Source organism: Fusarium musae, chromosome 2 (genome assembly GCF_019915245.1).
Source record: "Fusarium musae strain F31 chromosome 2, whole genome shotgun sequence".
In the NCBI taxonomy this organism is placed as follows: Eukaryota; Fungi; Ascomycota; class Sordariomycetes; order Hypocreales; family Nectriaceae; genus Fusarium; species Fusarium musae.
The window spans coordinates 1,109,227-1,125,430 of NC_058388.1; the positions used below are offsets into that span (position 1 = coordinate 1,109,227).

At 49.2% G+C, this 16,204-nt stretch overlaps 6 protein-coding genes across 6 annotated transcripts; 5 read left to right on the forward strand and 1 right to left on the reverse strand.

Moving 5' to 3' along the window:
• Positions 1-5,671: 5,671 nt before the first annotated feature.
• J7337_002309 (uncharacterized protein) lies at positions 5,672-6,151 on the forward strand (the record flags this gene model as incomplete). The annotated part of the gene is made up of 1 exon (XM_044820039.1): positions 5,672-6,151. The coding sequence occupies one exon, from the start codon at positions 5,672-5,674 to the stop codon at positions 6,149-6,151; it is 480 nt and encodes a 159-aa protein (XP_044684339.1).
• A 177-nt stretch (positions 6,152-6,328) lies between these two features.
• J7337_002310 (uncharacterized protein) lies at positions 6,329-6,886 on the forward strand (the record flags this gene model as incomplete). The annotated part of the gene is made up of 1 exon (XM_044820040.1): positions 6,329-6,886. One exon carries the CDS (start codon positions 6,329-6,331, stop codon positions 6,884-6,886), a length of 558 nt encoding a protein of 185 aa, XP_044684340.1.
• Positions 6,887-7,048: 162 nt separating this feature from the next.
• J7337_002311 (uncharacterized protein) lies at positions 7,049-7,996 on the forward strand (the record flags this gene model as incomplete). The annotated part of the gene is made up of 1 exon (XM_044820041.1): positions 7,049-7,996. The coding sequence occupies one exon, from the start codon at positions 7,049-7,051 to the stop codon at positions 7,994-7,996; it is 948 nt and encodes a 315-aa protein (XP_044684341.1).
• Positions 7,997-8,368: 372 nt separating this feature from the next.
• J7337_002312 (uncharacterized protein) lies at positions 8,369-9,187 on the forward strand (the record flags this gene model as incomplete). Its single annotated transcript, XM_044820042.1, has 5 exons — positions 8,369-8,488; positions 8,544-8,573; positions 8,689-8,842; positions 8,921-9,099; positions 9,155-9,187. 5 exons carry the CDS (start codon positions 8,369-8,371, stop codon positions 9,185-9,187), a joined length of 516 nt encoding a protein of 171 aa, XP_044684342.1.
• Positions 9,188-11,056: 1,869 nt separating this feature from the next.
• J7337_002313 (uncharacterized protein) lies at positions 11,057-12,217 on the forward strand (the record flags this gene model as incomplete). The annotated part of the gene is made up of 2 exons (XM_044820043.1): positions 11,057-11,708; positions 11,853-12,217. The coding sequence occupies 2 exons, from the start codon at positions 11,057-11,059 to the stop codon at positions 12,215-12,217; spliced, it is 1,017 nt and encodes a 338-aa protein (XP_044684343.1).
• A 2,159-nt stretch (positions 12,218-14,376) lies between these two features.
• J7337_002314 (uncharacterized protein) lies at positions 14,377-15,386 on the reverse strand (the record flags this gene model as incomplete). The annotated part of the gene is made up of 2 exons (XM_044820044.1): positions 14,377-14,858; positions 14,963-15,386. 2 exons carry the CDS (start codon positions 15,384-15,386, stop codon positions 14,377-14,379), a joined length of 906 nt encoding a protein of 301 aa, XP_044684344.1.
• Positions 15,387-16,204: the final 818 nt, after the last annotated feature.

Here is a 16,204-nt window from a genome sequence, read left to right on the forward strand (position 1 = left end):
CCACAATGGAATCGTCGCTTGTATGTATGTACTTGTAAACCTCCACTTCCCACCAGTTACGAAGCGTGGTTTTGGTCGTACTAAGCAAACACCAGCCGCTTTCATATTCGAGGCGGTGTATCTGTAAATCGCATAGCACAGCATTAGCTGTTGTTGATGTTGATGTATGTTTGCTGTCGTGTTGTGTTGGTCATTTGAAGGCTTGTGACTGACAATCAGTCACTTTGCCAACCAAATCCTCAGATGATAGACATTGACTTGACAGACAACTTGCTTGTTCCAGTACGCAGTCACCACGCGCAAGGGACCCATTAGCCTATCTATGCAAGAAGGGTTGATACGCAAGATGCGCCACAGGCCGCTTTGTTGATCTTTTGGCTGGAGGTTTGGGCTGTCTGTTACAGGCGTATGTAGAGGCGTCGGCAAAGCCTTGTCTCCCTTTGTCAGTGCAACCAAGCACAATGCACAAAGAACAGCAACACGAGTTGAGTTGCCTTCCATCGCCTACCTACTTTCTTTGCCTTCTCAATCAGGCTTTGTTGCACTGAATATTGCACGTTTCTACTCTTGGCTAACCCCAAGCCGTGGGGGTACAGGCCACAGAGCACGTACAGCAGAGCAACAACTGATCCAGACCTGATGCTCGCCTCGTCGCTCTTCAACTTCTCCACAATCACCTGTTCCGTTCATGACAGGACTGCCTTTCTACTGGTGCCATTTCCGCTCTCGCAAGCTAAGCTGCCGTCTGCGTCTTTGTCTGCGATCTACCCTTGCTACAGGGACGCACGCAGTAGCCGCCTTAGGTGCCATGTTGTCTCTCCAATCTGCATCAACAGCAACCCCTTCGTCCATCCACCAATTGAACTCTTCTCTTGCAACCAGGCTCGTGAGCTCTCCCACGCCTGGCCCACTTGCATATGTGCAGAAATGCATGCAATGCAAGCCAGAAATCCCCCGATGACGACAGTTTGGCATGGACATGGATGTCTCTTACTGCTAGCTACATAGCCTATCAAGCCTATCCATGTGCCCGCGGAATCAATCAATGGACGCATGAAATCAGAGTCAAGAATCCTTTCAGATCCTAAAAGATCATCTCTCAGGTGTATTAAAAAGGACCCTGAAACCGACTAATATAGCAAACCGAAACAATCGTCTCTCTCTCCTATCTCTCAAGTTAACAGATGAAACGACTGAAGGGTCCTTGTACGACCTAAGCTGCGCGATATCCCCAGCTTCTCGTGACTCGCATCACTTCGTTTAATACTGCGACGATCATGGAAGGTGTCTGAAACTGTCCAATCTTATCTGGCGCTGTTTACTGATCACCAATTGCCTCGGTCTCTTCCCGTGAGTTGGAGCTGCATGCAGGCAGTGCAACCCCCCCTTGAACTTGCTCGAGCAACCTGCAACCAAGGAATGACAGTCGGGGTCTCGGTCTTTGCGATAACGGACCTGTCTGATTTGATATCAGTTCTCTACTGGCGGCTATGTCAATTGGTACGCGTAGTATCGTACATACAACAGCACATTGGCCAAGACTGGACAAGCTGGGCTCACTCTTACTCTCTGGCTTCCTTGAACATTGACGCTCCTCGTCACGTTGACCCGTCCTGCTGGGCACTAACCCCGCGTTGTGAAGTCAAACCCCGCATCTTAAAACAATATGACAGTCAACGCGGTATCAGCGCGTAGCTGTTAAATTCGCATGTTACTCTGCTGTGCTTATGCTTGTTTGAGAGGGTGTCTTCTGTGCTCTCGCTCATGCAGCCCAGATAGCCTTCTGAAGTTGACTGTCCAGTGTCCTTCACCCACAGCCCACCCACTCTTTGGACAGGGCTCTGACAACGCAAGACTCCGGCGGTGAACATGCTATTTCTTTACGTTGTTGAAATTACGGCTGGGATCACGAACAAGAAAACATCGAGCTACAAAGAGGATAATGATCACGAGATGACCGCCATCATGGCAACAATGGAGTCAGCTCTGTGCATTCAAGTTGCTCAGCATATTACCGCTAAGCAGTATATGGGATAGCGATAGCCATTAACAGGATATCCTGAGAAGTCGTTTCGATACACTTCTCGAATTCTAACTGCATCCAACATACCTACCTACATAGACTTTGATCTAGCTGGTTTGGAGACCGAGCACATGGGTCTCAAAAGTATCGCATTGTGACACTGGTGAACGCTGAAGAGGGTGCAGATGCATTTATCTACGGGAGATACATTGATCAACTAATGCTCATCAAAGCAATGTCACCACCGTGTAAGTCCTTACCCGCACCTCGCATATCGACCCGCATGCCGCAAAGCTCCATCTCTCTGCATCGTCAAACAGACGCAGGTCTCGGCCGGTTATACCACTGGACTGGCCCGACTTGAGGACCCATCATCTCATTGATTTTACGCCGAAAACAGAGAAGACAGGTGCGCGGTTTTTTGGCAAAGGAGGTGTGGACTGCTGCATGATGGGTTGTACAGCATTCGATGGAGTCTGAGGAGGTGGACTGAACTCTCATCTCATTTTCCCTTGCCGTTCTCCCTAGCCGGTTCCTTTCATCCTGAGAAGAGCCGACCGCCCGTGAGATGACTTGATGTTGATACAGCCGCGGGATATGGGTGCCCATCAGAAGCCACATCTACAGATTGAGGAACAAGCATTCTTCGTCATGCAAGATGCATCCTCTATGACGATGACGGTACCGGTCTTGTTGCCGGTTTTGAATCTTTGCTTCCGTAGTCAAGTTGCCGATCAGGGACGGGACTTGTCTTGACATGCCCTCCTAGATCTCTGCCAAGAGATTGATTTTCTCCGAATGGGGCCAGAGCTTTTACAACCTCAGCTATAACTCTCTCGATACGGCGGCTGATGAGGCTGAATACCGACGGACAGACAATAAATTACTTTTGAAAAGTCTAACGGTCATTCATTAACTACTCTAGCTACTGTACTTGGGCGCCGGAAACTTCCTTGTTCTCCCTGCTCGAGGATGAAGCCATAGTGGGTTCCTGAAAATTTGCTTCCCGTCCAGACTTTTCTAGACCAACAACAGCTTCAAGCTTGAACCTTTTTTTGATTGACTCTCTTCATCATTCTCGGTCCGCTAGTGTCGCGATGAGAATTGGCTTGAGTACTTTACGATACCTCCCCAAGCCCAAGGCTTCCTCCACTTACCGACAAACCGTCGAGGCAGAGCTCGTAAAATGCTAATGAAAGTCAATCGTAATTTCTCACCAAGAATGAGGTTCAGCCACAGTCTGACCGCGAATTACGGTCTCGTCAGTGGAGACCTCATCACTTTTTTCCAGCTTTCAGCCTTCTTCTTCGAGCTCTGTAACTGTTGTTGAGTTCCCACACCCGCTTAAAGGTTCAAGTTCTGGCTTTGCACACTTTGGTCTCCTCCCATATTTCCCTGTTAACATGGCTGAGACTGTGATGCAATTCACTGCTCAGAGTGTCTTGGCAGGGGCTGGGTTTGAGAAACGTTGATTCCACTGCAGGTACTGTACGGTAACATGCTGTAACAATACAATACCGTACTGTATGTATTGGATACGGGCTGAGGTGTGTTTGCCAAGAAGGAATTACGCAGTAAGGTGAGATAAGCACAGCTGAACTTGTTTATGCTGCGCCAGGTTGATGATGGAAAGTGAGGATCCGTGACGCCATGAGCCACTCCTGTTGTCACGACGATGCCCAAAAAGCTACGTGTATTCCGTGGCAAAGGACAACTCTGCGAGTTTCACTTCTCGCCCATCACCGCGCAAAGACGCACATGGAAGATCTCGGGCCTCACGGATCCCGGGGATCGTCAACTGCCAGCGGACTCTCGAAGGCCCGAAAGTCCATGGAGTACGGAGTACGTACGAATGGCGGGTTCCAGCGCATTTGATGGGTTGGATGAAAGCAGGCACAAGAAAGCATAAACGTTACCTAGCCGACTTGTTTCTGCGACGTGTGAGGTCATGACAGCTCAGGTGATCGGCAATCGTACAGTACGCGTTTGAGTGCCGAGTCAGCGAGTCCAGATTTTTCCTGTTTATTTGAGCTTTTGCTTTGGTGATGTCTGAGAGGGAGAACCCGGTTCCTCCGAGTCATATCCGGCTCGGTTATACTTTCCAGACGGAAATATCTGGATTTATGGTCGATTCGACATATTGTCGTCATGGACGGAGGGGAATTCGAGGGGTTGTCTAGTGGATGAAAACGACAGAAACTGAGAGACCTATTCTTGGGTACAGGGTAACCTGTTTGTCACAAATGCTTCACATCACACAGGAAAGGTCATTCACCAAGTTGGATGATTTGTGCACCGTCTACTAATGTCACAGTCAATTGGATCATCTCATAAGACCCTTATGATAGATCTCTTTCGTATTACGTGAGACTCATGAACGTTCAGGGTCCATATTCGTATCACATGAATGCTGTGCTTATTCTCGAGCGTTCAAGGCATATGGTCAGACACAACTGACTCTGTTGCTCCAAAAAGATATCGTTGGGGGTTGAACGGAAAAAGTAACAAACACATGAAATATATTTCCATATGGTGAATAGACACAACTACGATACCATATTGATCTTATCTCGGATGAAAGAAGCTTTATGTTTCTGGATTATTCACTGCAGAGAAACCAAAGAGTTCAAGCATAGAAAAGCTCATGCTCTACGTATTCAGTATATAATATCACCACAACTGACGTCTCACCTGTGAACCCAAGACTGGAATCGACGTTGCCTTTGTTTTCGAGCAACTTCATACTCACAAAGCGAGCCACAATGGTAAGGAATGAGTGAGATATCCCAGGCAGTATGACAGGGTCGCCATAAGTACTTACTAGTTGATTCACATAACTTGGTATCCATGAGATTGTCATTGAGCGTGTTCTTCAAAGCATAACACCACCAATGTTAAGAGGGAAAGGCCTGAACCAACTTCCGTCGACATACGGCATCGGATACTGTCACTATTACTAACTTCCTGCCTACAGTGAGATTAAGTACGCCAAGAGAAGACGGCTCGGAGTGAAGTGCCAACACGAGTGAACATTCTTAGTATTGGTGGTTGTGTGCATGGCAGTCTTAGACAATCTCATGTCAGCACCCTCACCATGAGATACAGCATGCCTAAGAGAACGAGCTTGCCCTGATGCACATCATTGAAAGATGTCGAGAACATAACAGGCAACAGACTGTTCACTCAAAGATCGGTTGCTTCTTAGCTAATTAGTATTGATTCTCTATCAGTAGTTGCCACTTTGCTATATTGATCACACGTGCATGATGGGACGTTACAGCATGCAAAGCATTGTGATCTAAGAAAGATTCCTTAAAAAAGAAAGCATTGTCATTGCACTTGATACAACCTTTGATTGAACCAAAGAAACCCTGGTTGACTATACTGGAGTTTGTGTTATGGCTTACTTATTGGTTGTACTAAGATCTACTAGAGGTTACACCAATATCTTTGCTTCTCCTAGGCTTAAGCCACATGCAACTAAAGCTTGTACCTACAGACAGGCTCCCCCTCACCAACTGGACTCCGTGACTCCCTTGAGAAACAAGTCACAATTATGATAAGGGTCACCAGAATTTGAGCAGTACATCATTGGTACCATTGTCACCTTCGAGTCTGAGATCAGTCACACAGAACGAATCGCGCGCCATGGTGTCAATGGAGACCCTTCCGATTGAGGCAATCTACAACATTGCAGACCTCGTCATAGAAGAGGCATTTGATGAAAACGTCTTCGCAAAACCCCAATTGGCTCTAGCCCAAACAAATCATCATTTCTATGATATCGTCAACCATCGACTTCGTGCAGCAAGCTATTGCTGGGCAGCTCAAGAGGGGAGAATAGATATCCTCAAGAAGGCACATGAGCATGGCGCCAATCTAAGCGGGACTGGGACGATGAGGCCTGAAGAGAGAGCAACACCTTTGCACTATGCCATCAAGCATGGGCATCGTGATATCGTCGAGTACCTCGCTGAGATTGGCGTGGATCCCCATGTGCCAACGAGAGAAATCTGCCATTGCTGGAGCGATACTGAGCCCGTAAGGCCTTATGCCCTTCACATGGCCATCCGACATAGTGGTTTTGAAGGGGCTGAGAAAATACTGGTCAAGAAGCTAGGAGCATAGTGGACATTTCAGGGAACACCAGCTTTGGACCATGTTGATCCCCAATATATCAGTGACAGGGAAATCATTGACTTGCTCGCTGGGCTGCCTGGATCAAGACATGCTGCTGATGCATTACGATACGCTCTCAAGTGGAACGAGCCTGAGCTTGTGAGCCGTCTGCTTTAGAGGTCTGACATGGACGCCTCTGTGCCTGATTCTGAAGGCCAAACTCCTCTTCTCTGGGCGATTCAGTACAAACGAGTGGATATTGTCAAGTTACTGCTCCAGCGTCAAGATGCCAATCCCGGAACACCTAGCAGGAGCGGCGTCACCCCCTTACAGGTGTCCGTTGGCGTGAGAAGCTTACCACTTGTCGAATTGCTCCTCCAACGCGAAGAAGTCAATGCTCGCTTGACTGACGCAGGAAAAGCCAGTGCCCTTCACATTGCTGCCGCGCGTGGGGAACTAGAGATCGTGGATCTCCTCTTGGAGCAAAACGGTCTTGATGTAGCATCCCCTGATTCAACAGGGAACACTCCTCTACACTGGGCTGTCAGAAGTCGTGACAAAAAGTACCATCCAAGTTTGGTTCCGATATACGATGATGATGATGATGAAAATAACGACGGCAATGGAGACGACGACGACGATAGTTATACTTTCGACGAGCCACCCGGGTACAGAGAAGAAAGCCTCGACATCATCAAACGATTACTAGCCAGACAAGAGGTCAACGCGGGAGGCTACGATTGAGATGGACTCACCCCTTTACATCACACTTGCTTGACAGTAGATTACGAAGTTGTGGCGCTCTTGCTTCAACGTCAAGATGTTGACCCCAAAGCTCGAGCTGTAAATGGGCAGACACCTCTCCATCTGGCAGCATCGCGTCATCAGCGAAGTGCAAAGAGGATAATGGATTTGCTTCTCGAACAGTCAGATGTTGAGATAACCGAGGTCGATCACGATGGTCGGACTATCCTGCACTACATATGTGGCGGGCTCGACAAAGAGTACCCAGTCCTCGATCTGATCGAGACCGTGCTTCAAGCAGGCGTCCCGCTTGACCAGGAATCTGCGACTGGTTTGACGGCTTTCCACCAAGTACTCTGCAGTGGGTATTGGAGCGTCGCCCTGTTTCTACTCGACCGCGGTGCAGATCCCATGATTTCAAAGCGTTTCAAGTACAATCACAGCCTGCTGCATATCATCTTGAAACATTCTGACAGCCACGATGGAAAATGCGAACTAGTCGGCAGGCTCATCGAGAAAGGCATTGAGGTCGATACTTACACTGACTCGCCTGTTTTCGATCCCCGGTTCAATGAGGACGACAAGATCGAAAACGTCATAGGTATACGATCCCCAGATACTCTTGTCAGCTCAGATTGTACTCCGCTCTTGTTGGCATCAACGCGCGAGTACAGCCTCAACAACATGAAGATGCTCCTTGCGGCGGGAGCAGACCCGAGTGCGCACGTCATCATCAGAGATGTAGAGTTTGAGGGCAAGACAAATGGTAATCGTCAGGTGTTTCTATCCGGAGTGTTTCGCCATGTCTGGGAGCCTCTTAGCCAAGGCGAAGGTGAACTCCTGGAACATGTAGATCCCATCGAGGTGTTGCTCCAATTTGGTTCACGGCTAGATTTTGATGGCCCAGCGGATAGTCCGCTCCAGGAAGCCTGCAAAGTAGCAGAAAAGGGACAGTTTGCTTTGTTGAAGATTTTGCTGGGCCTTTCCGAGGCAAGGAATGTTAGCGAAAGCCATGTTGATAAGTTAATCTCCGCGTACAAGGACAAGACGGAGTACACTAAGATTCACGAGAGGCTGGAAATTTTTAAGAAAAGGGAATTCATCGATTAGTGTTGTACTTTGGCTGTTTGAAGTCGTTAGTGTTAGTTAGCCATTGAAGTACCGGCACTTTATTGACGTTATGTAATATATATATCAGTATAGCAAGAAATAGGATAGTAAATCTGGCAAGAAATGTTATAGTTAGATAACTTTGTTTCACTTCAAATCTATAGAGAGAGAGTAGCTGCTCTCTGTCGAAGGACTCTCTTGGGTCGGTTGCAAGGATAAAGGGTGTCATGTGACATAGCACGTGCCCATCATGGAGATCGGATTTTCCCGCTAGCCGAATCGCGAATTGCTGCTCCGGCAAAGATTCGTGCCAGCGACCGACCTCATTTGAGCTCACCCAAGCAACAACCTCATCCACCAGCTCAGCCCATCATGAACTCCTTCCGCGTTGCCCGTGCGGCTCTCCGAGCTCGCCCCTCCGCCATCCGAGTCCCTCTCCAGCGAAGAACCTACGCCGAGGCCGTCCCCGACAAGGCAAGATTCAGCGAACCCGTGCCCCGGCTACGACTGGGTTTTGCGTACCGAGCCCGACTGACCGTTATCGCAGATCAAGCTGAGCCTTGCCCTCCCTCACCAGGTATGACACCGCCCGCGCGATATCCGGATCGACGAATACGATTGCAATTGGACCCTTACGATGATGGCACCGTCGCCAATTGATTGATGCATGGGAGCTAATTGCCGCAACGCAGTCTATCTACAAGTCCCAGGATGTCGTCCAAGTCAACATCCCCGCCGAGTCTGGAGAGATGGGTGTCCTCGCCAACCACGTTCCTTCCATTGAGCAGCTGAAGCCTGGTCTGGTTGAGGTTGTCGAGGAGTCCGCTGGCTCCAAGCAGTTCTTCCGTACGTCATAACTTACAGATCCAGATCCAATATCCAATTGCTCGAGGTCGACAAATCGCTGATGGAATTTTGTCTTAGTCTCTGGTGGTTTCGCTACCGTTCAGCCCAACTCCGTCCTCAGCATCAACGCCGTTGAGGGATACCCCCTTGAGGACTTCAGCGCCGAGGCCATCCGAGCCCAGATCGCTGAGGCCCAGAAAGTTGCCAACGGCAGCGGAAGCGAGCAGGATATTGCTGAGGCCAAGATCGAGCTGGAGGTGGGTTTTAGACGACGACATACGCTTGCAATCGAGTTTACTGACGAGGGAACAGGTTCTCGAGACCCTGTCTGCGCACGTGAAATAAGTGTACAGCTAGTTTGTTGTGACGGAGGCCCTTGTACATCAATATTCTACCCATATTTAGCACGAAAAGCTGTGACAATTGATACCAGTTCTGGTTGTGCTCCTCCTAAATTACATGGACCACTTTTCCCTGTTCAGTGACTCCTTCCTTCTGGATTATCTACCATTCAGTGACGTTGATAGGCAATGAATACAATAATTAGTTGACCCAGCGCTGTAAGGAATTCCACAACTTCCACTCCTGCAATTGCGAGGTAGGATGGACTTTTCTCTCCCTGCCATTCACCTTATGCTCCTGATTTGTGACTCCTACCTACAACATGCCACCCCTTTCCGCACCTCGCATATTGATACTCTATACCGACTACTCGAACTTGTGGGCTATCGTCAGTCGCCGTCTTTCTGCTTCGTAGCAGTGTCGCATGGCTTCTGAGGCGATTAGCCAATATCTTGAATAGCATCACTTCCCTAAACTCAACAACACGTTATGATCCCTCCGGGAGTCGTCGGTGATCGTGTTCGCCAGCTCCAGACACTTACCGAAACGCAAACCGCGAGTGGGCGACCTTCTGGCACTTCTAAGCGATCGAGTAGAAGCACTACGATCGGTTAGGGACCAGGAGTGGCCAGTGAGAACAAGACTCGCACATCGAGAGACACACTTCCGAGACAAATATCCTCAACTCTATCGCAGAAAGATAATCCAAGGCTCAGTGCTGTCAGGGGCTCCAGGGGAAGAAATGGATCAACGAAACCAAGTGTTGCTGGCTTCCGGCCTAGGACGAGCTATGGACGAACTACCTCGAATCGGCCGAGCCAGGCTCTTCGTTACTCAGCTAGTACAGACATGCTTCCTTCAGAATCTTTCATGTCCTCATACCTTGACTCGACAAACCGCTCTCGTACTGCAAGCTCCACAGAGAAATGCCAAGATGCGATGGACATCCTTGAGCAGTATGGAATCTCTAGACCCTCTGGATGGTTCTCAGATGGCGATGCAGGCACGCCCGATCAAATCAAACATACGAAATCGATGCTCTCGCAAATCTGTCACTCGTGCGGTAACCCTCTCGCTTTTGAACGGTACTGCCCTCACTGCGGCCACGATTCTTGTATGAAGTGTACGGGACAGACCCCTGGACAACCCCTTGGCCACAGGGTTCTCAACAGTTCAGTACAGTATCAAGAACACTCTTTCATAGGCAAGATACCTGAGCTGCCAACACAAGGTGAACACCCCGAAAGCGAACACAGTCACGCTGCACGTACTACAGTTGATACTACTCATCGTCGTAAGCTCTCAAGGTTCGCATCAGAGCCAGATACACCAAGGGCATCCTTTAGAACCAAGAAGCAATCTCGCCAAAGACCGAAAACTGATCACAACACCTTGAAGCCCACTCGGAAGAAGACGATTGCGGCACCAACAGAGATCTCTAGCTCTGTGAAGAACAACCCCTTTTTTGTGGCAGACAGGGGAATGAAGAAAGAAGCCCCAGAACCTGAAATCACGACGAGATCAGTACAAGTGGAACGTAAACCCAGGCCCTCAGACTGTGTACCTAATCGTCTCAAGTCCAGCTCGCCCCGTGTTTCTCACATAGAGGAACAATGTCCCGACCCTGGTTGTAGAGCTACACACGATGGCCACCATCCAACGCGGCATAGCATCGGTTGTGCGACCCGGCGTAGTCAAGGAGCACAAGTGGTTGACGGCAACGATTTGGATATGATTGATACAGATAAACATAACCCTGAAGATAAGGAGCACACACAGTCACTGAGGGACTCACCATCCCGAAGCAAGTTACAGATGAAAATTGACCAACTCTATCACCACGGACAAGATCTCCATCACTCACAGCATATCATGGAGCATCTATCAGCTGGCGTGCAGACTCTTGAGTCTTCTACGGATGAGAAACTCACGAACGGGCAAGACGGGCGCATGCGGGCGGATGGCTATGGGTTGAGGGTACAGAGTCAACCTGGCATTGGCATTGATCACTCCTTGAGTAGAGACGAGACTGTCACAGTGGTAAAAGACACTATCGAACACAATCTGAACAAAGAACCGGCAGTGCCTGACGAGATTGAGCCACAGCCACCTAATCTTACCGATTATCACAAGGGGGATCGGCATCCGAGCCCAAAGTCTCATGAACCCCATGACGATACCCAACCTAAGGATGCCCATTGGATAAAGCATCCTATCAACAATAACAAGACCCATGACGCGCCGAGTGACCACACGAGAATAATGAACTCACAAACCGCTAGTGAAAAGCCTGTCTCTCAGTCCAAAGGACCGGAGAAAGGCCTCAAGACCTCGCCAGAGGCAAATGAAAGGATTGCGCCACATGCTCAAAACAAGGCCTTGTCAGAAAAGGGCCATTATACTGATCTCAACTCCAAGAAAAGGCTTGGCAAACTTGACGAACCCGTTCTTGAGGGTAAAATAATGCCCAAACCAGCTCCACGTATCAACAATGACACTGAAAGGCCGAAAGCCGAGGCTACCGGTATCTCGTCATAGAGGACGCAGTTAAGGAAGGTCGATAGGTCTTCAGAACAGCCACGAAGTCAGCAACTAACCCTTTCCCATGTCGAGAACTGGAGGCGTGAACTCAGCAGTGTAAATAGTCGTACGCCACTACCTGAAAAAGACAGGAAGGATAGTTGCTTCAACTGCAATCCTACTCAGTCATCATCACCTAAACAAACAGAGGGTGGTTTTCAGATCTTCATTGAAGATGAGTCACATAACAAGACTGAGAATGAATTGAGTGCTGCCTTCGAGTCACCTATGCCTCGACTCAAGGTAACAGACATTGAGCATTCCCTGGCTCGCGAGAGCGTCGAGGAATTGTTGGCCAAGAGTCCACAGCCACAAGAGATAGCAGCAGCAGAAGAGCCAAAGAGTACGAGACTCCCGAGCATAACAGAGGATCGATCTCGCAACGACTCTGAGATGTCAACATTGATCTATGACCCTAGACCTGTGATGCCTTACAACCACATGTGTGCTTAGCGAGCTCGCTACATGGACCTCAAGAGCCAAGTTGACGAGCTTGGGCTCGAATCAGGTCGCCCGTCGCCAGCGAAACAAGCCCAGGGCGTGTGTTCCCGCTCCAATGGCGATGTTGACATTGAGGGCCTCACAGTAGTGATGCATCTCAGAGGCAAGGATGACTTGGTTATCAATACAGACTTGAAAGGTGGTCTACAGGAACACATGAGGCCGCGATAGAGCAGAGCTCCGCAAGCGTAGGAAGGCTAGAATGGTCAGCATAGACCAGACCGGACTGGACGGAGACGGAGAAAGTATTGCTTCTTTGATAGTTTATTTGTTATTAACTTCAGTATTGATACACATTGACCTATAAAGTTGGAACCATCGGTCTTCATTGGCCTTGAGGCTTCTTCACAATCACATCGTGACTTGAGCACATGAGAGCAGTTCGTTCGTATGTCAAAAGCCACGACAGCGCACTGACAACAAGTCAAGGACGCTATCGGCGGAACAACATCCTTCTGCTCCATCCTTCAACCTCAACGGCGTCACAGTCCAACGTCAGCAACCGTAGCGAAACTCTAACTGTCAGTAGCAGTCAGCCAACAGGGACGATTCCACGGCTTCCCGGTCTAAGCCCCGGGCCCTACTGCAGCCTCCCCTCTTCCCCGGTTTGCCAGGCTCTGATGCTGAGAGGATGTGCCAGGGGGTGGCCCGGAGCAAAAATCCTCTAGGTTCTGAGAAGCGGTGACAGGGGGGTGCTGGTGTTCTTTTGGGGTTTTTTTTGTATGCATAGGTAGGGCTAGGGTGTTGAACCTAGGGCAAATCGACCTTTTGGTTTTTGACGTGATAGACCCCTATGTAACGGAGACAGGATTTGGAATGTGACTGTTGTCTTGTGCGTGAGGCGAGAGCAGGGTGTAACCTAGAACAGGATCGACCTGTGCTGCGTTTTGGCGAGCATGTTTGGAGATAGGATGCTGCCTGTTTGACCAACTAGGGGCATACACGAGATGTCAAAAAAGCAGTGTGATCTCACTTGGGAGTAGGGATGAAGCGGATTTCGTCATGTTCGAACGAAACGAACCATTATAGCAAGACCTCCCATCAATTCCACTGTCGCCATGAGTGAATACTTCATTTGAAGCGGTGAGAGAAAGAGAGAGAGACAGGAGCTGAGTTGTCGGTGAAACCCCTTCATTGTCTTTCCTTGCGTGCTGTTAGCGAAAAACCCAACCTCATGCAATGCGTGCTCGCTATGTGCAGGAGAACTTGTAGTACATATGCAGCCGTCAAAGGCACAGATGCCAGCATCGAATTCCAAACTGCATCTGCATCCTTTGCCAGGGGGTCCCATGTTTGCTATACACCTAGCCATCACATATACTTCTCTTATGCACGTAACAACGCAACAGGCATGGGAAAAAGTTCCGACCACACAGAGCTTCACAATGTGAGTGAAAGCGGTCAAGGCGTTGAGGGTGACAGCGGTGTAAGGGAGAACTACGTACACGCGAGTCATGCCCTGGAAGTGTTACTCGGTAAACAATACACTTGTAAGAGTTAGTGGACCTTGGATCCGGCAGTTGATAGAGCTAAGCAGCTCTGTGTCTCATGATAGGTACTCAATCCATCGTGCGGCGTTCAATAGTCAGAAAGAGAGAGCAAGAGGAAATGAAATTGGGTTCGCAAACATCACAAGACCCCCCGGATGTGCTCCATGGATCTCATATGTAGGCAAACATTGGCGAGAGCCACGGTTCATAAGCACTGTGTAGCATCCATCCCAACGAGCAAGCAAACAAGGTTGCCTGCCCAGAAATACGGATGTCATGGAACGACCCAAGCGCCAGGGACATGGTCCGTCTGGGTCCGTGGTTCAAGTTCCGAGTAGGCCCAGAGCTTGAACCACAACGATAGAAAAACAGAAGCGAGGATAGAACATGTCCATGAGAGGAAGATCCGGGCGCTAGCAGATTATCAACCTGGATGGGGTACAGAGGTACGTATGTATGATTGTCAAAGCCTCAGGGACTTTTAGTGTGCGTTAATCCAAACCTCCTCAGGCATTGCACAGGTCTGTGCTTTCGTTGCTCTGCCTCTGCGTCTATAGTCGGGGATGAGCTGTAACAAACGATTCGATGCCTCTCAGCATTTGTCGCTGTCAAGATCGAGTTCTATAGCTTGAAATCGTTGAGCCTCAATCCCCGGATTCCGACGTCCACCTTGAACACATGACCACCGTTCTCGCGGCTCGATCCCTCGCCCTCGTCGTCCTCGGCAGTTGTTATGACAAGCTCAGTACCGACAAAGTGCACGCAAGTGGTGTTCTTGGTCGGCACTTTTACCTCTCCAACAATCTTGGCTGTGCTGGGATCGATTCTAATGACACGACCCTCTCCATATACAGCTTGCCAAAGGAACCCGTCTACATCTACACGGAACCCGTCGGGCTCGCCTGAACCATCATGGTTGTAGAAAACGCGCTTGTTGGAAATTTCCCCAGACTCGGTATCAAAGTCAAAGGCATAAATCTCTCTGGCGTTTGAGTGTGTAACATATAGTGTCTTTCCATCAGGAGACCAGCCTGGCGTGTTAGGAATTGTCATGTTAGGTAGCTTGACCTCTCGTGACTTGGCGTCCATTAGATAGACCGCTCCTAGATCCAATGTGTCAGACTTGATGAACAAGAGATGCAACGTAGAGTAAGTAGACAGGGTCCTGATGTTGGTGCATCGTTTTGCTTTGGGCAGGGTAGAGTACCTTCGGGCTTAAAGGGACCGAGTCCAAAGTCAGTCATTGTACCCAGCCAAAATCGACCAAGAGGATCCACGCCGCCATCGTTACTTCGCATACGCTCATTAGCGGGTTCTTCGAAAGGCTGAATAAGTTCGTATGTCTCCTTCTTAACATCGAGAATAGCCAGTCCATACTTGACACCAATGGCGATGCGTTCCTGGGGATCAACCCCAGCAATGTTTGCTGTGACAGTAGGGCATACGTCTAGTTGGATGGTTTTGAGAGACGACGGGCCTTCAGCCACCTTCACATAATGCAGCCTCTTATTGCGGATATCGACAAAGCGCAGATTGCCCGTTGCTTCCTCATAGAAAGGTCCTTCGCCCAGCAGACAGTGTGTCTCAAGCCAAGGCTTCTCAGCTGTCCATTGCTGAATATTGGCACTCATTGTCAGCAGGCTCTGTACGGGTCTGGTATCCTGTTAGTTTTTACGGCAGATTCACTTGGAAATAAGGCTTTATACCAATCAGTAATGGCCAATGGTGGGCGGGGTTGAGGTCAGGATGATGCTCTATGATGTATGTATATATGAGGGGAAATCGAGCGGGCCAGAGCAAGCGAAGTTGAGAGTGGGGAGCTCTCGTAATGTGTTTGGATATACTCCGTAGAGGACTAAAAAAGCATTTGCGAGCGTATCAAATTTAGGAGAGGGAGGAAACAAATTGAAAGTGAAGCAACTCCAAAAGTGAAGATAGATTATCTTTACGGATAAATCGAATGAAAGGCCCTCATCCGGTTCGGCACGGATGCCGTTGAGTGTGCTCCGAAATCAACTCCGGGCCCGCCGGGCCTCAGATCCGGTCTTTATGTATGTTCTTTAAATTGCCATATGCAGACAGCCTGCATCGATTTTATATCTCGCAGAGTATGGATCTTGGTTCCTGCTGCAGTGGAATTCCACTTTCAGTCTCTGGAAGGGCCGTAGTGCCTGTATGTCACTGAGGTGAACAACATGGAAACGAATATGGAATGGACTCGGCCACACAAGTGGTCCAACCAAAATGTTGGCTTATTGTGGCGTTGTCTGACCAACACGCTGTAACAGTCGATCTTGCTTGGTGAAAGCCGCGAACCAGACTGTCGGGACGTATGGTGTCGCGCAAGAAACATAATTGGGCAGCAGAACTCGATTAAATTGTGCACAATCGTGGTGCGCGCTTGCGGCCGTGTGTGTCGGGTCTCAAAGGCGGCCGCAGAATGCATACA